Source organism: Oncorhynchus tshawytscha, linkage group LG08 (assembly GCF_018296145.1).
Source record: "Oncorhynchus tshawytscha isolate Ot180627B linkage group LG08, Otsh_v2.0, whole genome shotgun sequence".
NCBI lineage: Eukaryota > Metazoa > Chordata > Actinopteri > Salmoniformes > Salmonidae > Oncorhynchus > Oncorhynchus tshawytscha.
In genome coordinates this window covers 78,999,726-79,025,017 of record NC_056436.1, presented here as the reverse complement: position 1 = coordinate 79,025,017, position 25,292 = coordinate 78,999,726, and the positions used below count along the sequence as shown (strand labels likewise).

Here is a 25,292-nt window from a genome sequence, read left to right as displayed (position 1 = left end):
TTTGGCACCTGAGCTCCAGCCAACAGTTCCTAGATACAGTGCTGGTAGACTAGTCTAGTTTTGGCACCTGAGCTCCAGCCAACAGTTCCTAGATACAGTGCTGGTAGACCTAGTCTAGTTTTGGCACCTGAGCTCCAGCCAACAGTTCCTAGATACAGTGCTGGTAGACTAGTCTAGTTTTGGCACCTGAGCTCCAGCCAACAGTTCCTAGATACAGTGCTGGTAGACTAGTCTAGTTTTGGCACCTGAGCTGAGCTCCAGCCTGGTAGACTACAGTTCCTAGATACAGTGCTGGTAGACTAGTCTGGTTTTGGCACCTGAGCTCCAGCCAACAGCTCACAGATACAGTGCAGATAGACTAGTCTAGTTTTGGCACCCGAGCTCCAGCCAACAGTTCCTAGATACAGTGCTGGTAGCCTAGTCTACAATGAGAGTATTATGGATAAAGAGCAAGAATATTTGTATTTGTCAAACGGCAGTCAAGCATCGATTATCATGTCACCAGAATAAGACCCTCGATATTCACTGGAAATGAGCATCAAAATCACCCTGTGAAGTTCATCATAAATTATTTCATCTGTAGTGGAAGGACTACACACAATATCATAGTGTGACTCCAAGTTTACTTCGATATGATGGTTATTATATAAATATTTATGCATGAAGGCGTTTAGATCACAATTTCTCACATAATCAATTTTACTTACACAAAACGATCCCACCATGTCGAACGAACCAATGATCTGTCTGCTTGTGTACAATTGTACCGAAACCTGTTTCCGTCACATCTGTCGTATTAAAAAAATTATAATTTACTTGCATAAAAACTGCGGAGGAAAACGTGCTTAATTGTCTCTCTCTCTCCTGATCGAAAGTAGTGCACTATATAGGTAACAGGGTACCATTTGGGACTCAGAACTGAGCGTTCTTCTCTCTGCTTCTTGCCTTGTGGTTTCATGAGCGGCAAGGTAGCCTAGTGGTTAGAGCGGTGGACTAGTAACCGGAAGGTTGCATGTTCAAATCCCCGAGGTGACAAATCAAACAAATCTGTCGTTCTGCCCCTGAACAGGCAGTTAACCCACTGTTCCTAGGCCATCATTGAAAATAAGAATTTGTTCTTAATTGACTTACCTAGTTAAATAAAGGTAAAAGAATATGAGGGGAAGATTTCATAACATATTTCAACTCAGACAAATACAGTCCTCGGATAGCTTGTGTGTGTGGAGCCAGCAATCTTTCATAATTGGTAGTTTGTGTATTGTAATCTCCTAAATGGATGGGTAGATGGTGGCTGAATATCCTAGCAACAGAGACAGAGATACATTCACCTTGAATCACAGTGGTGTGGATGAAAACTGACTTTCTGCTAAAATAAAACAAGGATAAGCTGTATTGGCAATATTAACCAAGGATTACAATGACAACAATCTGCTACACAAACAAACTGGGGATAGAGAAAACCCTTCATTTTATTTCCCTTCTCTCTTCCTCCCTCCCTTTCTCTCTCCCTCTCTCTCCCTTTCTCTCTCCCTCTCCCTCTCCCTTCCTTTCTCTCTCCCTCTCTCTCTCTCTCTCTCTCTCTCTCCCTCCCTTTCTCTCTCTCTCTCTCTCTCTCTCTCTCTCTCTCTCTCTTCCTCCCTCCCTTTCTCTCTCTCTCCCTCTCTCTCTCTCTCTCTCTCTCACTCCCTCCCTTTCTCTCTCCCTCTCTCTCTCTCGCTCCCTTTCTCTCTCCCTCTCTCTTCCTCCCTCCCTTTCTCTCTCCCTCTCTCTCTCTCGCTCCCTCCATCCATCCATTTCTTAAACCCACTCCCTGAATGAGCAGGAAAAGAGAGAAATCTAATATTGTGCCTTAATGTGTCTGGTAAGAGATGTCAGAGTCTGGTTAGAGATGTCAGAGTCTGGTTAGAGATGTCAGAGTCTGGTTAGAGATGTCAGAGCCTGGTTAGAGATGTCAGAGTCTGGTAAGAGATGTCAGAGCCTGGTAAGAGATGTCAGAGCCTGGTAAGAGATGTCAGAGCCTGGTAAGAGATGTCAGAGCCTGGTAAGAGATGTCAGAGCCTGGTTAGAGATGTCAGAGCCTGGTAAGAGATGTCAGAGTCTGGTAAGAGATGTCAGAGCCTGGTAAGAGATGTCAGAGCCTGGTAAGAGATGGTAGAGCCTGGTAAGAGATGTCAGAGTCTGGTAAGAGATGTCAGAGTCTGGTAAGAGATGTCAGAGTCTGGTAAGAGATGTCAGAGCCTGGTAAGAGATGTCAGAGCCTGGTAAGAGATGGTAGAGCCTGGTAAGAGATGTCAGAGTCTGGTTAGAGATGTCAGAGTCTGGTTAGAGATGTCAGAGTCTGGTTAGAGATGTCAGAGTCTGGTAAGAGATGTCAGAGTCTGGTTAGAGATGTCAGAGCCTGGTAAGAGATGTCAGAGCCTGGTAAGAGATGGTAGAGCCTGGTAAGAGATGGTAGAGTCTGGTAAGAGATGGTAGAGTCGTCTCAGAGCCTGACAGTAGATAGAAGTCATTACTATCTGTCTCCTGACTGACTGGTGTATGCCATTACAATATTACAGTATGCGTCTCAAATGCCACCCTATTCCCTTTTTAGCACGCTCATTTTGACTCGAACCCATAGGGCTTGGGTCAAAAGTAGTGCACTATATAGGGAATAGGGTGCAAGTTCAGACGCAGGCACAGCCGTTTTAAAATACTGGTAATTGATGGAAGTGGGCTTCTCATAACTAGGCCTGTTCATCAAACACTGTGCGGGGAGTCTTACCATCAGTGGCATCATTAAATATTTTTTTACGATGGTTATACCCACTGGGCGCAGACGTCAGTACAACGTCTAGTTTTGATTTACATTTGGTTGAGTTGTCTGGCAACGTGAATAATTTAAAAAACAAGTTGGATTCCCATTACGTGGATGACTTTCTGCAAAATCCAATCAGTTTTTCATGTTTATAATGTTTCATCTGTCGGTGCTACAAAGCACCATTTGGTGTTATATGAAGCTTACCGCTTGCTCTGTAATATGAGTAGTATTGTACAATGTATTGTTGAACATGATATACTCATATCAAAGTTCCAGTATGGGATCTCCCCTACTTTTATAGTTATGGCCCATTTGATACAGATAAATGGGCACAGTAGGCAATGTAACCAATCACAGCCCTCCTTTTACTTGTATCATTGCACATCCTGCAAATCACCAGCAGAGGGCAACCATTTTAAATCAATCATCGCATTCACTCTGTTGGTAATGTTTACAAATTGGATCATACACTGTATACGTACCCTGACAGTGGTGCGGCTGTCAAACGTAAAGGACTTGATCTGACCATTCTCCAGGAACACCTTCAGCACATTAGGGATGAGTAGCAAAGAGTCGTCCTTTAGCATTGTCTGTGAGAGAGAGAGAGAGACAGAGAGAGAGAGGGAGAGACGCAGAGGTAGAGAGCGGGAGAGAAAGAGAGAGCAAATGTAAAACCTTAGTGCCTCTTCTAGCAGTAAGAGAGAGGTAAGATGAGGTAGCTGAGAAAGTACTTAAAGGGTTAATATCCTACATCAACATGGTACAGCACATTTAATCAACCCCAGAGTAGGGGATCAGGGCTATAATTAAATGAAGTCGGAACTCCGGAACTGTGGAATGTGCAGAGAGAAGTACATTCCATCTAAAAGCTGTTCAGAAGGGACCCGGCTGGAGCTTTCAGAGTTCCATGGAGGAGCAATACCTTAATTGAACCGGGGCAGCCTGAATAGGGACACAACTCAGCTTTAGGACCCCTGCCTGGATATATTGTGCTGTGATTAAAGAACAGCTTACTACATTTCCTCAATGCATCAAGTTAATATGCATGAGGTACAATTGGAAGCTAGACGGCTGAATAGACTATAAAGTGTGGTGGTTGCGTAGGTCAGGGAGAGCTGCAGGAGGCCTGATGACTCAAGGTTATTCTGCTTTTATCAGCCACTCATCAGAAAACGTTTTCTCTGCCGGAGTTGATTTCAGTTCAGGTAGGGAGACAGGCCCGTGACAGGTATTCACTCTCTCCAGAGGTGGTGTCAACAGGAGGGTAAATGGGGGAAGTAGAGAGAGTTGGTGACTCAAAGCCCTCGTTATTCACTACCGTTCAGAAGTTTGGGGTCACTTAGAAATGCCCTTGTTTTGAAAGAAAAACACCTTTTATGTCCATTAAAATAACATAAAATTGATCAGGAATACAGTGTAGACATTGTTAATGTTGTAAATGACTATTGTAGCTGAAAACGGCTGATTTTTAATGGAATATCTACATAGGCGTACAGATGCCCATTATCAGCAACCATCACTCCTGTGTTCCAATGGCACATTGTGTTAGATAATCCAAACACCAGTCTCGTCAACAGTGAAGAGATGGCTCCGGGATGCTGGCCTTCTAGTCAGAGTTGCAAAGAAAAAGCCATATCTCAGACTGGCCAAGATCAAGATCGGCAAAAGAACACAGACACTGGACAGAAGAACTCTGCCTAGATGGCCAGCATCCCAGTCGCCTCTTCACTGTTGACGATGAGACTGGTGTTTTGTGGATACAATTTAATGAAGCTGTCAGTTGAGGACTTGTCAGGCGTCTGATTCTCAAACTAGACACTCCAATGTACTTGTCCTCTTGCTCAGTTGTGCACCGGGACCTCCCACTCATCTTTCTATTCTGGTTAGAGCCAGTTTGCGCTGTTCTGTTTAGGGAGTAGTACACAGCTTTGTATGAGATCTTCAGTTTCTTGGTAATTTCTCGCATGGAATAGCCTTCATTTCTCAGAATAAGAATAGACTAACGAGTTTCAGAACTAAGTCTTTGTTTCTGGCCATTTTGAGCCTGTAAACAAACCCACAAATGCTGTGCTAACATAATTCCAAAAGGGTTTTCTAATGATCAATTAGTCTTTTAAATGATAAACTTGGATTAGCTAACACAATGTGCCATTGTAACACAGGAGTGATGGTTGCTTATAAAGGGCCTCTGTACGCCTATGTAGATAATCCATTAAAAATCATCCGTTTCCAGCTACAATAGTCAGTTATAACATTAACACTGTCTACACTGATCAATTTGATGTTATTTTAATGGACCCAAAAAAGGTGCTTTTCTTTCAAAAACAAGGACATTTCTAAGTGACCCCAAACTTTTGAATTGTAGAGTACATACACATACACCACGTGCATCCACTGATGGTCTGAAAATCACTTTGTGAACAGACAGAGGGAGAGTGAAAGAGAGAAGAGAGAGGGGAATGGGGAAGATGGGCAGTGGAGCCCCTCAGAGGTTGGTAGCCTAGTGGTTAGGAGCGTTGGGCCAGTAACCGAAAGTGCAATGCACTCAGCCTTAATTGCTTCTGTATGTCGCTCTGGATAAGAGGGTCTGCTAAATGACTCAAATGTAATAATATTGAGCAACTACTATATCTGATGAGAGGAAATGAAATGATTCCTACAGTAAATCTGAGCATCATTTAGAACAGACTGACGTCACTACAGATGTATCCACATAAGACGCCTCGCTACACCATCCAGAGGTGCTATCTACAACCTAAAGAGGTTTCCGGCTGTCCTCATAGGAGAACCCTTTTAAAAGGGCTTGTAAGTAAGCATTTCGTGGTAAGGTCTACACGTGTTGTATTCAGCGCATGTGACAAGCAAAGTTTGATAGATTTGACAGAGGAGCTAACGGGAGAATTACTGACTCCTGGTCTTTCATTGCCAGGAAAGCAAACATCACCTCAGGCATGGCATACACACACACACACACACACACACACACACACACACACACACACACACACACACACACACACACACACACACACACACACACACACACACACACACACACACACACCAGCCAGGGGGGGGCTGAGGGGGATCGATAGAACCCATGATAATACCATAGATATCCCCTGTAGCCTGGATTAGACTGCATGTAGACCCCTGGTATACAGATACAGGGAGAGAGAGATGGTCCTCCTCCCCTGGGTGGAGGCCTGATACAGGGAGAGATATATGGTCCTCCTCCCCTGGGTGGAGGCCTGATACAGGGAGAGAGAGATGGTCCTCCTCCCCTGGGTGGAGGCCTGATACAGGGAGAGAGAGATGGTCCTCCTCCCCTGGGTGGAGGCCTGATACAGGGAGAGAGATGGTCCTCCCCTGGGTGGAGGTCTGATAGAGGGAGAGAAAGATGGTCCTCCTCCCCTGGGTGGAGGTCTGATAGAGGGAGAGATAGATGGTCCTCCTCCCCTGGTTGGAGGTCTGATACAGGGAGATAGATGGTCCTCCCCTGGGTGGAGGTCTGATACAGGGAGAGAGAAACGGTCCTCCCCTGGGTGGAGGCCTGATACAGGTAGAGAGAGACGGTCCTCCCCTGGGTGGAGGTCTGATACAGGGAGATAGATGGTCCTCCCCCCCTGGGTGGAGGGCTGATACAGGGAGAGAGATGGTCCTCCCCTGGGTGGAGGCCTGATACAGGGAGAGATAGATGGTCCTCCTCCCCTGGGTGGAGGCCTGATACAGGGAGATAGATGGTCCTCCCCTGGGGGGAGGCCTGATACAGGGGGAGATAGATGGTCCTCCTCCCCTGGGGTACGGAGGATAAATGAATAAATATGTGTCATGACAGCGGTGAACCTTTTGTCTTCCCCAGTCTCTACCTCTCAATCTACATAGTGCTCTATTGGCCCCTATTCCCTACATAGTCTCCAACTAGTCTCTACCTCTCAATCTACTTAGTGCTCTATTGGCCCCTATTCCCTACATAGTCTCTAAATAGTCTCTACCTCTCAATCTGTCTCTGACCATCCCCCTTTCTCTCTCTCTTTCTCCTTGAATTAAGTTCAGTTGATCATATGGTATATCAAATATATAAGGTGTGTAGAAATCCGAAGAGGGTGGCCAGCAGAGAGAGGTGGGAGGGGCTGAGGGAGGGGCTGTGGAATTGCTGGGCGGGGGATAGTGACTGTCAAAGAGAAAAGGATAAAAAATGTAAAAATAAAACAAAACAAATAGTACATTTGAATGACACTGAGAGGCAGCGTTGTTACAGCTAACACCTGTTTTCCTGAGGCTGATGCCGGGCAGGTGTTTGGACACATACACACACTCTCATTCAAATGCACATGTGCACATACACGGACACACACACACACACACACACACACACAGGTAAATAGTGCCATACATGCATTGAAACATATTCACTTTGCCTTGCTGTTATGACTTTTGTTGTCCTTGATGTCTTTAGTTTTTTGCATTGTTTTCCTTTGTCTTTCTCTTTTTGTCTGTTGGTTGTTGGTGCATTGAGGGACGGTGGCTTTGGTGACAGGGGGGGGGTTCTCGGGGGATGGGGGGGTCTTTGGGGAATTATTCAGTTATTCTTGGGGAGGGTGAGTGGAGCTGGAGGCAGAGGGAGGGAGGTGAGCGGAGCAGGAGGCAGAGGGAGGGAGGAGGTGGAGCGATTGGTAAAGATCAGACCATCCCCCTTCGGCAGAGCTTTTAATCATGTCTATCCGCCTCCTGTGATCAGAGGTTGGGAGTGGGGATTGATTGCTTTGGACTTGCTTATCAGTGCAGACCACCTAACCTGAGCTTCTGAAGTTTATCGACATGGAGGGAAAGAGATGTTCAGCCATGACTACATCTACTATGGATATGTCCCAAATACTATGTACGGAATAGGGGCCAATAGAGCACTATGTAGGGAATAGGGGCCAATAGAATACTATGCATGGAATAGGAGCCAATAGAGCACTATGTAGGGAATAGGGGCCAATAGAGCACTATGTAGGGAATAGGGGCCAATCGAGAACTATGCATGGAATAGGAGCCAATAGAGCACTATGTAGGGAATAGGAGTCAATAGAGAACTATGTAGGGAATAGGGGCCAATAGAGCACTATGTATGGAATAGGAGCCAATAGAGCACTATGTAGGGAATAGGGGCCAATAGAGCACTATTTAGGGAATAGGAGCCAATAGAGCACTATGTAGGGAATAGGAGCCAATAGAGCACTATGTAGGGAATAGGGGCCAATAGAGCACTATGTAGGGAATAGGGGCCAATAGAGCACTATGCAGGGAATAGGGGCCAATAGAGCACTATGTAGGGAATAGGGGCCAATAGAGCACTATTTAGGGAATTGGAGTCAATAGAGAACTATGTAGGGAATAGGGGCCAATAGAGCACTATGTATGGAATAGGAGCCAATAGAGCACTATGTAGGGAATAGGGGCCAATAGAGCACTATGTAGGGAATAGGAGCCAATAGAGCACTATGTAGGGAATAGGAGCCAATAGAGCACTATGTAGGGAATAGGGGCCAATAGAGCACTATGTAGGGAATAGGGGCCAATAGAGCACTATGCAGGGAATAGGGGCCAATAGAGCACTATGTAGGGAATAGGGGCCAATAGAGCACTATGTAGGGAATAGGAGCCAATAGAGCACTATGTAGGGAATAGGGGCCAATAGAGCACTATGCAGGGAATAGGGGCCAAAAGAGCACTATGCAGGGAATAGGGGCCAATAGAGCACTATGTAGGGAATAGGAGCCAATAGAGCACTATGTAGGGAATAGGGGCCAATAGAGCACTATGTAGGGAATAGGGGCCAATAGAGCACTATGTAGGGAATAGGGGCCAACAGAGAACTATGTAGGGAATGGGGGCCAATAGAGCACTATGTAGGGAATAGGAGCCAATAGAGCACTATGTAGGGAATAGGGGCCAATAGAGCACTATGTAGGGAATAGGGGCCAATAGAGCACTATGCAGGGAATAGGGGCCAATAGAGCACTATGTAGGGAATAGGGGCCAATAGAGCACTATGTAGGGAATAGGGGCCAATAGAGAACTATGTAGGGAATAGGGGCCAATAGAGCACTATGTAGGGAATAGGGGCCAATAGAGCGCTATTTAGGGAATAGGAGCCAATAGAGCACTATGTAGGGAATAGGGGCCAATAGAGCACTATGCAGGGAATAGGGGCCAAAAGAGCACTATGCAGGGAATAGGGGCCAATAGAGCACTATGTAGGGAATAGGGGCCAATAGAGCACTATGCAGGGAATAGGAGCCAATACAGCACTATGCAGGGAATAGGGGCCAATAGAGCACTATGTAGGGAATAGGGGCCAATAGAGCACTATGTAGGGAATAGGGGCCAACAGAGAACTATGTAGGGAATGGGGGGAATAGCCAATAGAGCACTATGTAGGGAATAGGAGCCAATAGAGCACTATGTAGGGAATAGGGGCCAATAGAGCACTATGTAGGGAATAGGGCCCAATAGAGCACTATGCAGGGAATAGGGGCCAATAGAGCACTATGTAGGGAATAGGGGCCAATAGAGAACTATGTAGGGAATAGGGGCCAATAGAGCACTATGTAGGGAATAGGGGCCAATAGAGCGCTATTTAGGGAATAGGAGCCAATAGAGCACTATGTAGGGAATAGGGGCCAATAGAGCACTATGCAGGGAATAGGGGCCAAAAGAGCACTATGCAGGGAATAGGGGCCAATAGAGCACTATGTAGGGAATAGGGGCCAATAGAGCACTATGCAGGGAATAGGAGCCAATACAGCACTATGCAGGGAATAGGGGCCAATAGAGCACTATGTAGGGAATAGGGGCCAATAGAGCACTATGTAGGGAATAGGGTGTCATTTTGGAGGCAGATCCTGCACTGCTCTGCTCCATGCTCGGCTCACACAGCACAGCCTGTTATGCTAAATTCAACCTTTACTTCTGCCACCATCATCCTCCTTGGGTCTCAGAGAGAGGCCACGTGGTCTAGGAGGAATTCTAAACTACAACACTGTTGGCTCCAGGTAGAACCCTTTGGGGAAATGTTTTATATGGAACCCAAAAGGGTTCTACCTGGAACCAAAAGGGTTCATGCTCTTCCAATGGGACGCATACGGAAAAAATGTAATCTAGCTCCCAGTATGCAATTCCTATGGCTTCCACTGGGTGTCAGTAGTCTTTTTTCAAGGTTTCAGGCTTGTTTCTTCCAAAACGGACACATGGACACAGACTTAGAAATTTGTGTATGCGCCCGAGGCTAAGAGGACACGTACCTGTTAATATCATTTTCCTATTGAACATATTTCTTTCTGTGTGAAATATTATAGTTTAATTACATGTTAGGGTATCTGAGGATCAAATAGAAATGTATTTTGACTTGTTTTAATAAAGTTTAGTAGTAGCTTTTTGGATTCCTTTCACTGCATGTCGAATGAGTGGATTACTCAAATTGATGCCGCCAACTAAACAGACTTTTTGAGATATAAAGAAGTTTTTTATCTAACAAAACGACACTACATGTTATAGCTGGGACCCTTTGGATGACAAATCAGAGGAAGATTATTCAAAAAGTATGTGAATATTTCATTATTTTTTGTGAATTTATGAAACCTGTGCAGGAGGAAAAATATTTTGATGTGGGGCGCCATCCTCAAACAATTGCATGGCATGCTTTCGCTGTTAAGCCTACTGTAAATCGACAGTGCAGTTAGATTAACAAGAATTTAAGCTTTTAACCGATGTAAGACACTTGTATGTACCTAAATGTTTAATATCCATAATTTTTATGATTATTTATTTGAATTGCACGCCCTCCAGTTTCACCGGAAGTTGTCCCACTAGCTGTTTTAATTAAAACCTCTTAGGTCTAGGGGGCAGTGTTCGGAAGTTTAGATAAATGAGGTGCCCAAAGTAAACTGCTTATTACTCAGGCCCAGAAGCTAGGATATGCATAAAATTGGTAGCATTGGATAAACACTCTGAAGTTTCTAAAACTGTTAAAATAATGTCTGTGAGTGTAACAGAACTGATATTGCAGGTGAAAACTTGAGGAAAATCCATCCAGAATTGTTTTTGGAGGTCACTGTCCATTTCAACGCTTGTCTATGGGATATACAAATAAATAGCTCCCAGATTGCAGTTCCTATGGCTTCCACTAGATGTCAACAGTCTTTAGAAAGGGTTTCAGGCTTGTTTTTTGATTAATTAGTAGTTGTAGTTTTTCAAGGTGGCTCTCATTTTGATGGTAGTCTTGTGGAGTGCGTGGATGAGGGCACACACCTCATTCTTTATCTCTGGTATTGAACATACTACATTCCGTCTTAAATTTGATTGTTTATTTACATATTAGGGTACCTGAGGATTGATTAGAAACGTTGTTTGACTTATTTGGATGAAGTTTATTGGTAACTTTTGGGATTCCTTTGTATGCATGTTGAACTAGTGGAACGGGTGGATTACTGAATCAAACGCGCCAAGAAACTGACTTTAAACGGACAATAAACAGACTTGTTTGACCATTTGTTGTGTAGCTGGAACCCTTGAGATTGCAAACAGAGGAATGTCTTCAAAGGTAAGTGATTTATTTTATCGCTATTTCTGACTTTTGTGACGCCTCTGCTGGTTTGGAAAATGTTTTTAATGCTTTTCTATGCGGGGCACTGTCCTCAGATAATCACATGGTATGCTTTCGCCTTAAAGCCTTTTTGAAATCTGACAAAGCGGCTGGATTAACAAGACGTTAAGCTTTTAAATGATGTAGGACACTTGTATGTTCATGAATGTTTAATATTACAATTTTGTCATTTGAATTTGGCGCGCTCCAGCTTCCCGGCAGCTCCCAAGGAACTCTCCCCAGTATCTTTCCCAAGTAACTCTCCCCAGTATCTCTCCCGTTAGCTCCCAAGTAACTCTCACAATTATCTCTCCCGGTAGCTCTCAAGTAACTCTCCCCAGTATCTCTCCCGTTAGCTCCCAAGTAACTCTCCCCAGTATCTCTCCCGTTAGCTCCCAAGTAACTCTCACCAGTATCTCTCCCGTTAGTTCCCAAGTAACTCTCCCGTTAGCTCCCAAGTAACTCTCCCCAGTATCTCTCCCGTTAGCTCCCAAGTAACTCTCACCAGTGTCTCTCCCGTTAGTTCCCAAGTAACTCTCCCGTTAGCTCCCAAGTAACTCTCCCCAGTATCTATCCCGTTATATCTCCTGTTAGCTCCCTGGTAACTCTCCTGTTAGCTCCCTGGTAACTCTCCCTTTAGCTCCCCAGTTATCTCTCCCGTTAGCTCCCTGGTAACTCCCTGGTAACAGTTTGGGCACTACGTCTTCACGTTCTTTGTAAGTTTTGTTGTTTTGTTTCTAGTTTCACTTTGTATTAAAAAGATGTGGAACTCAATGCACGCTGCGCCTTGGTCCGCTCATTTTGAAGGACGAGACACCCGTTAGCTCCCCAGTTATCTCTCCCGTTAGCTCCCTGGTAACTCTCCTGTTAGCTCCCTGGTTATCTCTCCTGTTAGCTTCCCAGTTCTCTCCCATCAGCTCCCCGGTTATCTTTTCCTTTAACAGAATCAAAGGGTGTAGGGGGCAGCATTTTCACTTTGGATGAATTGCGTGCCCATAGTAAACTGCCTCCTACTCTGTCTCAGATGCTAATATATGCATATTATTATTACTATTGGATAGAAAACACTCTGAAGTTTCTAAAACTGTTTGAATTATGTCTGTGAGTATAACAGAACTCATAGGGTAGGCAAACTTCCAAACAGGAAGTGGAAATTCTGGGGCTGGTTGATTTTCAACTCATCGCCTATTCACATCCAAATAAGATATGGATCTGTTCACACTTCCTACGCCTTCCACTAGATGTCAACAGTCAGTAGAACATGGAATGAAGCCTCTAGTGTGATGTGGGACCGGATGGCAGCTATTTGAGTCACTGGTCTGGCAGAATGCCAGTTCCTGGTTACGCGCAGTAGTCATTATATCGCCTTGCGTTCCATTACTCTGTAGACAAAAACGAATGCTCCGGTTGGAACGTTATTGGATATATATGATAATAACATCCTGAAGATTGATTCTCTACTTAGTTTGACCAGTTTATTCGACCTGGAATATAACTTTTTGAAGTTTTCGTCCGAGTTCGCCTGGACCAGCGCCAGCTTTTGGACAAGCTGAACTAAACCTGCTAGCAAAAGTAGCTAATTGGACACTAGTAATGGACATTATGGAACAAAACAACGATTTATTGCGGAACTTAGATTCCTTGCACTGAATTCTGATGAAAGATCATCAAAGGTAAGGGAATATTTATGATCTAATTTCGTATTTCTGTTGACTCCAACATGGAGGAGAAATATATTTACGTCTGAGCGCCGTCTCAGATTATTGCATGGTATGCTTTTTTTGTAACGTTTTTAAAAAATCTGACACAGCGGTTGCATTAAGAACCAGTGTATCTTTAATTAAATGCAAAACATGTATCGTTCGTCAAAGTTTATGATGACTATTTCTGTTATCTGACGTAGCTCTCTGTAATTACTCCGGATATTTTGGAGGCATTTCTGAACATGGCGCCAATGTAAACCGAGATTTGTGGATATAAATATGCATATTATCGAACAAAACATAAATGTATTGTGTAACATGATGTCATATGAGTGTCATCTGATGAAGATTATCAAAGGTTAGTGATTAATTTTATCTCTAATTCTGGTTTTGTGACTATCTTTGGCTGGGAAAAATGGCTGTGTGTTTTTGGGATTTGGTGGTGATCTAACATAAATATATGTTGTGTTTTCGCTGTAAAACATTTAAAAATCGGACACGATGGGTAGATTAACAAGATGTTTATCTTTCATTGCTGTATTGGACTTGTTAATGTGTGAAAATTAAATATTTCTAAAAAATATTTTTGAATTTCCCGCGCTGCCTTTTCAGCGGAATGTTGGGGGGCGTTCCGTTAGCGGAACCTGTGTCCTAGACAGGTTTAAGCCTAATGTGTTATTCATAAATTGTTTAACAGTTGCCAATAGGAACAGTGAGAGATAAACTCGTTGGCTTACCTGTAGAGCCAACCCCTCTGGGGTTCGAGAAGAGGACTCAGGTCTGCATCCCAAATGGTCATCTATTATCTATATAGTGCACTACTTTTGACCTGGGCCCTATTATAGTGCACTAATATTGACCAGGGCCCATAGGGCTCTGGTCAGAAGTAGTGCACTATGTAGGGAATAGAGTGCCATTTGGGACACTTACTCAGAGCTCCGTGGCAGTAGGAAGAGGGCCTTCACAGCCCAGCAGGGACTTTACATGTCTGCTCTCAGCCAGCCTAACACTGTAACGCTGCTGCAGCTCAATTCAAAATGTGCCCAATGTTTAACCAACATCTTAGAGGTGCAACCTGTACCAGAGAGAGGGGACATCGATCTGGAGGAGAACAATTTATAATCAAAAAGCTGCACTGTGTTGGACCCAAGGCTGTTTTGTATGGTGCAGGTAGTCAGCTACCCAAAGAGGAAGAGGATGTTCAACCATGTTTAATCAGCCAGGAGACAGGCACAGGCCCAGGGTAAAGAGAGAATAAATACATAACTTTTTAGAGAGAAGTGGAGAAAGAGTGAGTAGTGAGAAAAATGGAGAGTGTGAGAGAGAATTAGACTGAGAAAGCAAGAACAACTGAGAGGGAGACACAAATGGAGAGAGAGAGAGATAGGAAGAGTATACTTACTGAGTCTGGGTCACTGAAGGACACTTGCTCTGAAAAACGCACTTTGGGCGGGTTAGTTCTCAGATGGGCCTTCTTAGCTGCACTTATGAAGGCTGACTTAGGTGACTGGAAGAGAGGAGAGGAAAGATGAGAAACAGGTGACTGGAAGAGAGGAGAGGAAAGAGGAGAAACAGGTGACTGGAAGAGAGGAGAGAGGAGGAGAAACAGGTGACTGGAAGGGAGAAAAGGAAAGAGGAGAAGAAACAGGTCACTGGAAGAGAGGAGAGGAAAGAGGAGAAGAAACAGGTGACTGGAAGAAAGGAGAGGAATGAGGAGGAGAAACAGGTGACTGGAAGAGAGGAGAGGAATGAGGAGGAGAAACAGGTGACTGGAAGAGAGGAGAGGAACGAGGAGGAGAAACAGGTGACTGGAAGAGAGGAAAGAGGAGGAGAAACAGGTGACTGGAAGGGAGAAAAGGAACGAGGTGGAGAAACAGGTGGCTGGAAGAGAGGAACGAGGAAGAGAAACAGGTGACTGGAAGAAAGGAGAGGAACGAGGAGGAGAAACAGGTGACTGGAAAAGAGGAGAGGAATGAGGAGGAGAAACAGGTGACTGGAAGAGAGAAAATAGGAGGAGAAACAGGTGACTGGAAGAGAGGAACGAGGAAGAAAAACAGGTGACTGGAAGAGAGAAAATAGGAGGAGAAACAGGTGACTGGAAGAGAGAAGAGGAAAGAGGAGAAGAAACAGGTCACTGGAAGAGAGGAAAGAGAGGGAGAAACAGGTCACTGGAAGAGAGGAAAGAGGTGGAGAAACAGGTGACTGGAAGAGAGGAAAGAGGTGGAGAAACAGGTGACTGGAAGAGAGGAAAGAGAGGGAGAAACAGGTCACTGGAAGAGAGGAGAGGAAAGAGGAGAAACAGGTGACTGGAAGAGAGGAGAGGAACGAGGAGAAGAAACAGGTGACTGGACGAGAGAAAAGAGGAGGAGAAACAGATGACTGGAAGAGAGGAAAGAGGTGGAGAAACAGGTGACTGGAAGAGAGGAGAGGAAAGAGGAGAAACAGGTGACTGGAAGAGAGGAGAGGAAAGAGGAGAAGAAACAGGTGACTGGAAGAGAGGAGAGAGAGGGAGAAACAGGTCACTGGAAGAGAGGAGAGGAAAGAGGAGAAGAAACAGGTGACTGGAAGAGAGGAAAGAGGTGAAGAAACAGATGACTTGAAGACAGGAGAGGAAAGAGGAGAAACAGGTGACTGGAAGAGAGGAAAGAGGTGGAGAAACAGGTCACTGGAAGAAAGGAGAGGAAAGAGGAGAAGAAACAGGTGACTGGAAGAGAGGAACGAGGAGGAGAAACAGGTGACTGGAAGAGAGGAGAGGAAAGAGGAGAAACAGGTGACTGGAAGAGAGGAGAGAGAGGGAGAAACAGGTCACTGGAAGAGAGGAGAGGAAAGAGGAGAAACAGGTGACTGGAAGAGAGGAGAGGAACGAGAGGGAGAAACAGGTCACTGGAAGAGAGGAAAGAGGAGGAGAAACAGGTCACTGGAAGAGAGGAACGAGGAGGAGAAACAGGTGACTGGAAGAGAGGAAAGAGGTGGAGAAACAGGTCACTGGAAGAGAGGAGAGGAAAGAGGAGAAACAGGTGACTGGAAGAGAGGAGAGGAAAGATGAGAAACAGGTGACTGGAAGAGAGGAGAGGAAAGAGGAGAAACAGGTGACTGGAAGAGAGGAGAGAGGAGGAGAAACAGGTGACTGGAAGGGAGAAAAGGAAAGAGGAGAAGAAACAGGTCACTGGAAGAGAGGAGAGGAAAGAGGAGAAGAAACAGGTGACTGGAAGAGAGGAAAGAGCGAGGAGAAACAGGTCACTGGAAGAGAGGAAAGAGGTGGAGAAACAGGTGACTGGAAGAGAGGAAAGAGGTGGAGAAACAGGTGACTGGAAGAGAGGAAAGAGAGGGAGAAACAACATCGCAGTACATCTCCATAGCTTATAAGACATTTAGGGTTTATTCACTGAATTAAAAATAAAATTAAACAAATTAGAAAAGTTTTCATTTGATTTAATGCTTTGAAACCATTTAGTTATGTTTGGTAAAAACGAGACGTAGTTAGATGGTTAAATAATTAGGACGTTTTACATTAACGTTTAATTACATGCCTGGCTGAGCTTGTAAGTCTGTAATTACAAAGGCAACAAAATAACTGATACGTGTTTGTGCACAAAACAGTGCTTTTGAAACAGACTGTTGACGCAAGACATTCTAGCAGTATCCATGGAACCTATAAAGGTGATTTTGTTGAGTAGCACTGCACACTAAAACAAATGAGCCTTCTTTGGGAAGGGTGATGGTTCTATGTGGAACCATACAGACCTAAAGAACCCTTTGAGCCCAATGGTTCTTTGCAGTTCAAAAAAGGGTTAGTTCTGCTTTTAGTGATAATTAAAATGTACGCCGTGGAGAAAAGTACTTCAGTAAAAACACTTTAAAGTATTACCTATGTTTTTTTTTGTGGGGGTGGGGGGGTATCTGTATTTTACTTTACTATTTATATTTTTGACAACTTTTACTTCTACTTCACTACATTCCAAAAGATAATAATATAATTTTCACTCCATACATTTTCCCTGAAAACCAAAAGTACTCATTACATTTTGAATGCTTAGCAGGACAGGTTCAATTCACGGTCCAATTCACACCCTTATCAAGAGAACAATCCCAGTCATCTCCTCTGCCTCTGATCTGGCGGACTCACTAAACAGAGAACATCCCCAGTCATCTCTACTGCCTCTGTTCTGGTGGACTCACTAAACAGAGAACATCCCCAGTCATCTCTACTGCCTCTGTTCTGGTGGACTCACTAAACAGAGAACATCCCCTGTCATCTCTACTGCCTCTGATCTGGTGGACTCACTAAACAGAGAACATCCCCGGTGTCGTGTCTTTGGCTATGCCGGATTAAGTGATATGACATGCTATTCTATAAAATATTAATAGGAAATATTAATATTACCTGATTGACCTAATCATGTAAATGTAATTAACTAGAGAGTCGGGGCACCACAAAATAATATTTATAGAGCTGTTATCTTCTGAATAAACTCTTAAAGACCCAGTAATATTTTACATCAATAGCAGTCAATGTTAATCGTCACCTTAATTCAGTCTCATCTGAAAGTTGTAAATTCTTGGTCATCTTCACGAACCCTGGCTAACAAGTTGAATCAGCAATACAAAATTGGGTTTAATTATTTATTTGTTAAATACCTAACTAATCACATATAATTACATATACACAGAATGAATTATACCTTGATTATAAATTACGTCATAAAGGAAAACGTCCCTAGGGGGCGGAACAGATATGATGGCTGGTTACACAAAAGAAAAGGGTCTGGGTTTGAGTGAAAGAGTGGGAAGACTAAGGGACAAAGGGAGAAGCTGTGCTATCGTAAATACAGTATCTTATGCATTCTAAATTACCGCCCATTTGGAAAAGGAAAATGCAATAAATATTTACTCTGAGCTGCACTTCGGTAGGTAGGTGGTAGATGGAAGGCCGTGTTGCCAAACCGAGTCCTTTGTCCTTTGAAGAATGTCTCTGGTGGTCAATTGGATGCGTTGTAGTAACGTTGTTGTGTGGTAGACGGGATACTCTGTCTGTTCTTTCCTAGTCTGCGTTTGCAGCTGCTGTTGCTAACTCAACGTCTAGGAGGTATCACTTCTGTCGCGAATAAGAGTTCAAAGTTCATACCATTCGCAACCAAAGCTCACGCTGAGGTTGGTTTACTTCTGTAGTTGACATGTTAGTCCTTTTAACGCAGAGGCTGCAGACCTCACGTACTTGGAACAGGAGGTTACATTTTCGTCAAGGCTTTATATAGTGGAGCGAGAAGGGTGTGTTTGAAAAGTTTTATAACCCATGTCTCTTCACAGGGAAGCCTGATTTGGAAACCCAAATCTCTCATTTGGAAGCTAAAATTAAATTTAATCTCTTCACCAATACTTTTATATTCAAATGTTTAAATTGAACAACAATTCCATGTGAATCCGATAACTACAATGTGCAGACTTTCCACTGTAGAGTTTATGTCATCCTATCATTGATGAGAATGTCTCAGATGACAACCGAACTGACATCATATTCATTAAGTACCACCGCATATGTTCAATTGGTCAGATTACCAGAATATAGTTCATTTCCCCCCACCTTCTGATGTTCCCAGAATCTTTATGTTAACCAAGGGATTTTCAAATGTCACATCAGTAGGGTAGAGAAAGGAAAAAGGGGGGAAGAGGTATTTATGACTGTCATAAACCTACCCCCAGGCCAACGTCATGACACTGGTCATCTCTCTGCCTCTGATCTGGTGGGCTCACTACACACAAATGCTTTGTTTGTAAATGATGTCTGAGTGTTTGAGTGTGACTCTGGCTATCCGTAAATAACAAAAACAAGAAAATGGTGCCATCTGGTTTGCTTAATATAAGACATTTGAAATTATTTATACTTTTACTTTTGATACTTAAGTATATGTAAAACCAAATACTTTTATGCTTCTACTCAAGTAGTATTTTACTGGGTGACTTTCACTTTTACTTGAGTCATTTTCTATTAAGGTATCTTTACTTTCACTGAAGTATGACAATTCGGTACCCTTCCACCAATGAATGTATGAGCAGCGGCTCATTTGAATATTTGGGGGCGTGCCTACTTCACACAACTGTGGGAAGCATTAGAGTCAACATGGGCCAGCATCCCTGTGGAACACTTTTGACATCCTTCTAGAGTCCATGCCCTGACAAATTGAGGCTGTTCTGAGGGCAAAAGGGGGATGCACCTCAATATTAGGAAGACGTTCCTAATGTTTTGTACACTCAGTGTAGAGCGTTTCTATAAAGGTTGTATAAAGAACCATGAAAATAACCATAAAGGGTTGTAAAAGGGTTTTTAATGGTTCTTTATTAAGGGTTCTTTAATTAAATGGCCACCGGACTATTTACATTGATCCCCTCCATTTATTTTGTACACTGTTGCTACTCACTGTTTATTATCTATGCATAGTCACTTCACCAGTCCCTACAAATTACCTACATGTACAAATGACCTGTACCTCTACACACTGACTTGGTACCGGTACCCCCTGTATAAAGCCTCCACACTGACTCGGTATCGGTACCCCCTGTATAAAGCCTCCACACTGACTCGGTACCGGTACCTCCTGTATAAAGCCTCCACACTGACTCGGTACCGGTACCTCCTGTATAAAGCCTCCACACTGACTCTGTACCGGTACCTCCTGTATAAGGCCTCCACACTGACTCGGTACCAGTACCTCCTGTATAAAGCCTCCACACTGACTCGGTACCGGTACCTCCTGTATAAAGCCTCCACACTGACTCGGTACCGGTACCTCCTGTATAAAGCCTCCACACTGACTCGTACCGGTACCTCCTAAAGCCTCCACACTGACTCGGTACGGTACCTCCTGTATAAAGCCTCCACACTGACTCGGTACCGGTACCTCCTGTATAAAGCCTCCACACTGACTCGGTACCGGTACCTCCTGTATAAAGCCTCCACACTGACTCGGTACCGGTACCTCCTGTATAAAGCCTCCACACTGACTCGGTACCGGTACCTCCTGTATAAAGCCTCCACACTGACTCGGTACCGGTACCTCCTGTATAAAGCCTCCACACTGACTCGGTACCGGTACCTCCTGTATAAAGCCTCCACACTGACTCGTACCTAAAGCCTCCAGTACCTCCTGTATAAAGCCTCCACACTGACTCGGTACCTCCACACTGACTCGTACCACACTGACTATAAAGCCTCCACACTGACTCGGTACCGGTACCCCCTGTATAAAGCCTCCACACTGACTCGGTACCGGTACCTCCTGTATAAAGCCTCCACACTGACTCGGTACCGGTACCTCCTGTATAAAGCCTCCACACTGACTCGGTACCAGTACCTCCTGTATAAAGCCTCCACACTGACTCGGTACCGGTACCTCCTGTATAAAGCCTCCACACTGACTCGGTACCGGTACCCCCTGTATAAAGCCTCCACACTGACTCGACTGTATAAAGCCTCCACACTGACTCGGTACCGGTACCTCCTGTATAAAGCCTCCACACTGACTCGGTACCAGTACCTCCTGTATAAAGCCTCCACACTGGTACCTCCTGTATAAAGCCTCCACACTGACTCGGTACCGGTACCCCTGTATAAAGCCTCCACACTGACTCGTATAAAGCCTCCACACTGACTCGGCGGTACCTCCTGTATAAAGCCTCCACACTGACTCGGTACCGGTACCTCCTGTATAAAGCCTCCACACTGACTCGGTACCAGTACCTCCTGTATAAAGCCTCCACACTGACTCGGTACCGGTACCCCCTGTATAAAGCCTCCACATTGACTCGGTACCGGTACCTCCTGTACCTATAGCCCTCCACATTGACTCGGTACCGGTACCTCCTGTATATAGCCTCCACACTGACTCGGTACCGGTACCTCCTGTATATAGCCTCCACATTGACTCGGTACCGGTACCTCCTGTATATAGCCTCCACATTGACTCGGTACCGGTACCTCCTGTATAAAGCCTCCACATTGACTCGGTACCGGTACCTCCTGTATATAGCCTTGTTATTGTTATTTTATTGTGTACATTTTTTTAATATATTTTTTTACTTTAGTTTATTTTGTAAATATTTTCTTAACTCTTCTTGAAGTGCACTGTTGATTAAGGGCTCGTAAGTAAGCATTTCATGGTAAGGTCTACACTTGTTGTATTCAGCGCATGTGACAAATAAAATTTGATTTGATTTATAGCACCATACAGGTTCCATGTAGAACCTTGAACCATGTAGAACCTAGAACCTTAAAAATACACTTTGCATACAGCACCAAAAAGGGTTCAGCTATGGTCACAAGCCAAATAACACCTATTTGGCACTGTATAGAACCATTTGTTTTTAGTGTGTTTGAAGAGTACTTACTGACAATCACACGACACACAGTAAAAAATAGGGAGGGAGAGAATGAAGGAGAATGAAGGAAAGAGATAATGTGGGAAAGAGATAATGATGGAGAGAGAGAATGAGGGAGAGAGAATGAGAGAGAGAGATAATGAGAGATAATGAGAGAGCGAGAGGAGAGAGAGAATGAGGTTAGAGAGAATGAGGGAAAGAGAGAATGACAGAGAGAGAGAATGAGAGAATGAGTGAGAGAGCGAATGAGAGAGAGAGAGAGAGAGAGAATAAGAGCGAGGCAGAGAGAGAGTGGGAGGCAGAGAAAGAGAGGGAGGCAGAGAGAGTGAGGGAGGCAGAGAGAGAGATGGAGAGCAGTGAGAGAGGGAGGCAGAGAGAGAGGGAGAGCAGAGAGAGGGGGCAGAGAGAGAGGGAGAGAGAAAGGGGGCAGAGAGAGAGGGAGGCTGATAGAGGGAGAGAGAGGGGGCAGAGAGAGAGGGAGGCAGAGAGAGGGAGAGAGAGGGGGCAGTGAGAGAGGAGGTAGGCAGAGAGAGAGGGAGAGCAGAGAGAGATGGAGGCAGAGAGAGAGGGAGAGCAGAGAGAGATGGAGGCAGAGAGAGAGGGGCAGGAAGAGAGAGAGGAGAGCAAAGAGAGACGGAGGCAGAGAGAGGGAGGAAGAGAGAGAGGGAGAGCAGAGAGAGAGGGAGAGCAGAGAGAGGGAGAGCAGAGAGAGAGGGAGGCAGAGAGAGAGGGAGAGCAGAGAGAGACGGAGGAAGAGAGAGAGGGAGGAAGAGAGAGAGGGAGAGCAGAGCAGAGAGAGAGGGAGAGCAGAGATGGAGGCAGAGAGAGAGGGAGAGCAGAGAGAGACGGAGGCAGAGAGAGAGGGAGGAAGAGAGAGAGGGAGAAATGGGGGATAAAGAGATACAGATAGAGAATGTCAAGGAGAAGGTGAGAGAAACGTTGAGCCGGAGCTGTGTATTGTTACCTGGTGAGGCTGCAGCACAGTGAGAACTATGGAGTCTTTGCAGCATCTATAGAGAGGACAGGCAGCAGACACGAGAGGAGAGAGCAGTGTGGAGTGGGTTAGGTAACACTAGAGCTGTGGCTTTGGAAGAAACGGTCGTGTTTTTACCTGCAAGACCTCCTCTCTGTTCTCTATCATTCAATGACTCATCTGTCTCATTATGTTTCCATGGAACACAAGGCTTAGAGACAGACTATTTCCCCATGACTTTAGCCTTCAAACTCACAGAACTATTCCCGCTGTACTGCTGCTGCATTTAATGCAAATATTCTGCTCTTAATGTGTTGTGTGAGTTCACACATTGAATGAGCTAAGAACAACATTTCCTCCAAAGCTTCGTCCTGTCTTAGACTCACATCAGGCGTAGGTTCTAGACTCACATCAGGTGTAGGTTCTAGACTCACATCAGGTGTAGGTTCTAGATTCACATCAGGTGGCGGTCCTAGACTCACATCAGGTGTAGGTTCTAGACTCACATCAGGTGTAGGTCCTAGACTCACATCAGGTGTAGATCCTAGAGTCACATCAGGTGTAGGTTCTAGACTCACATCAGGTGTAGGTTATAGACTCACATCAGGTGTAGGTCCTAGATCCACATCAGGTGTAGGTTATAGACTCACATCAGGTGTAGGTTATAGACACACATCAGGTGTAGGTCATAGACTCACATCAGGTGTAGGTCATAGAATCACATCAGGTGTAGGTCCTAGACCCACATCAGGTGTAGGTTAAAGACTCACATCAGGTGTAGGTTAAAGACTCACATCAGGTGTAGGTTATAGACTCACATCAGGTGTAGGTCCTAGACTCACATCAGGTGTAGGTCCTAGACTCACATCAGGTGTAGGTCCTAGACTCACATCAGGTGTAGGTTAAAGATTCACATCAGGTGTAGGTCATAGATCTACATCAGGTGTAGGTTATAGACTCACCTCAGGTGTAGGTCCTAGACCCACATCAGGTGTAGGTTATAGACTCACATCAGGTGTAGGTTATAGACTCACATCCAGTGTAGGTTATAGACTCACATCAGGTGTAGGTCCTAGACCCACATCAGGTGTAGGTTATAGACTCACATCAGGTGTAGGTTATAGACTCACATCAGGTGTAGGTCATAGACTCACATCAGGTGTAGGTTATAGATGAACAACAACCTAGAGACACATAGCATTGGATTCTTCTTCTCTACTCATTCCTTACCCCCCCAACCCCTCGCTCTACCGTCCTCGCCAAACCAACCACCCCTCGACCTCCCCCATCCTCCCCCCTCCCTCCACCCTCCTCTGTGGTGATATAAAGGATGTTACCTTACAAGGTCTATGACTCTCTCCCGGGAAGCCTCGCTCACCACCTCCTCATTGATGGCCAGGATCTGGTCTCCAGGGAGAAGCTTGCCGATAGACGGGCCGTCTGGGACAGCACGCACACACACACACACACACACACACACACACACACACACACACACACACACACACACACACACACACACACACACACACACACACACACACACACACACACGCGCATGCACGCGCACGCACACACGCACACACACACACACACACACACACACACACACACACACACACACACACACACACACACGCAGAGGACACTTAGTCTATGTGTAACAGACGGACATACAGTAGTAGACATTAAACTGAAAACACTCACATCGTCTCTCCATCTTTCTCTCATTCTATCGGTCTCGCTCACACACACACACAGATCCCTGCCTACCTGCAGAGACAGAGCGCACGATGACTGGTCTCTGGCTGCCTGCTATGAATCCGAAGCCTTGGCTGGGGTGGCGCTGAATGCAGACCTGTCGAGCTGAAGCTGGGCCAGGAGTCAGGCTACCACTGTCCATACCATCCTGGCTCTCTTCTAACATCGCAGGGCTGCACCGGGAACACACACACACACACACACACACACACACACACACACACACACACACACACACACACACACACACACACACACACGTACACACGTAAATAAAAAAGTGTGTATGTGTCTGTGACTCATTATGTTCCTTATGTAGGGTATATATGGGGTAGTAAATGTCCTATGTAGGGTGTATATGGGGTAGGACATGTCCTATGTAGGGTATATATGGGGTAGTAAATGTCTTATGTAGGGTGTATATGGGGTAGTAAATGTCCTATGTAGGGTATATAAGGGGTAGTAAATGTCCTATGTAGGGTGTATATGGGGTAGTAAATGTCCTATGTAGGGTGTATATGGGGTAGGAAATGTCCTTTGTAGGGTGTATATGAAGTAGGAAATGTCCTATGTAGGGTAAATATGGGGTAGGAGATGTCCTATGTAATGTGTATATGGGGTAGGAAATGTCCTATGTAGGGTGTAAGTCAAGTACTCCATGTAGAGAGAAATAATGTGTTTGTGTGCCCTACATAGGGAGGAAGTGTAGTGTACCTGTCACATGTGTTTGTGTGTCCATCCTGGACCTTGGCCATCCCCTGAGAGGAGGGAGGAGCATGGGGTGGGGTCTCACAGCATGGAGATCGCTCTGATTCTCAATCATTCACCTGAGAGGAGAGAGGATGGACGGAGAGGGAGAGTAGCGAGAGGGGGGAAGGATGAAGGGAGGAGGGATGGGGGTAGGGCATTATATACGAGATGAAGGGGGAGAAAGAAGGGAGGAGGAAATACAATTATAGATTGACCTAGGAGCGATCAGAACACTGATGCAAATTCCAACAGAGCCTATAATATTTAATGCACTCTACATGCTGCTGAGTAAAATACTGA

At 45.0% G+C, this 25,292-nt stretch overlaps 2 protein-coding genes across 3 annotated transcripts in view; both read right to left on the bottom strand.

The window, feature by feature from the left end:
* LOC112233125 (FERM and PDZ domain-containing protein 3-like) overlaps positions 1-22,580 on the bottom strand; it is a 46,074-nt gene extending 23,494 nt beyond the window's left edge. Inside the window, exons 1-3 of one of the 2 annotated variants that reach the window (XM_042326008.1) lie at positions 22,473-22,580; positions 14,538-14,642; positions 3,283-3,390 (exon numbers count right to left, since the gene is read on the bottom strand). In XM_042326008.1, coding sequence (XP_042181942.1) covers positions 3,283-3,387 — 105 coding nt within the window. In that variant the 5' untranslated portion in view covers positions 3,388-3,390; positions 14,538-14,642; positions 22,473-22,580. Of the gene's footprint in view, positions 1-3,282; positions 3,391-14,537; positions 14,643-22,472 lie in introns of those variants that run through there. The other variant, XM_042326009.1, reaches the window with a different exon arrangement.
* A 1,230-nt stretch (positions 22,581-23,810) lies between these two features.
* Positions 23,811-25,063, bottom strand: LOC121846939 (FERM and PDZ domain-containing protein 4-like). The gene is made up of 3 exons (XM_042326010.1): positions 24,957-25,063; positions 24,255-24,415; positions 23,811-23,921 (listed from the first exon to the last, which is right to left on the bottom strand). Exons 1-3 carry the CDS (start codon positions 24,995-24,997, stop codon positions 23,815-23,817), a joined length of 309 nt encoding a protein of 102 aa, XP_042181944.1. The 5' UTR covers positions 24,998-25,063; the 3' UTR covers positions 23,811-23,814.
* Between the last annotated feature and the right edge of the window lie 229 nt (positions 25,064-25,292).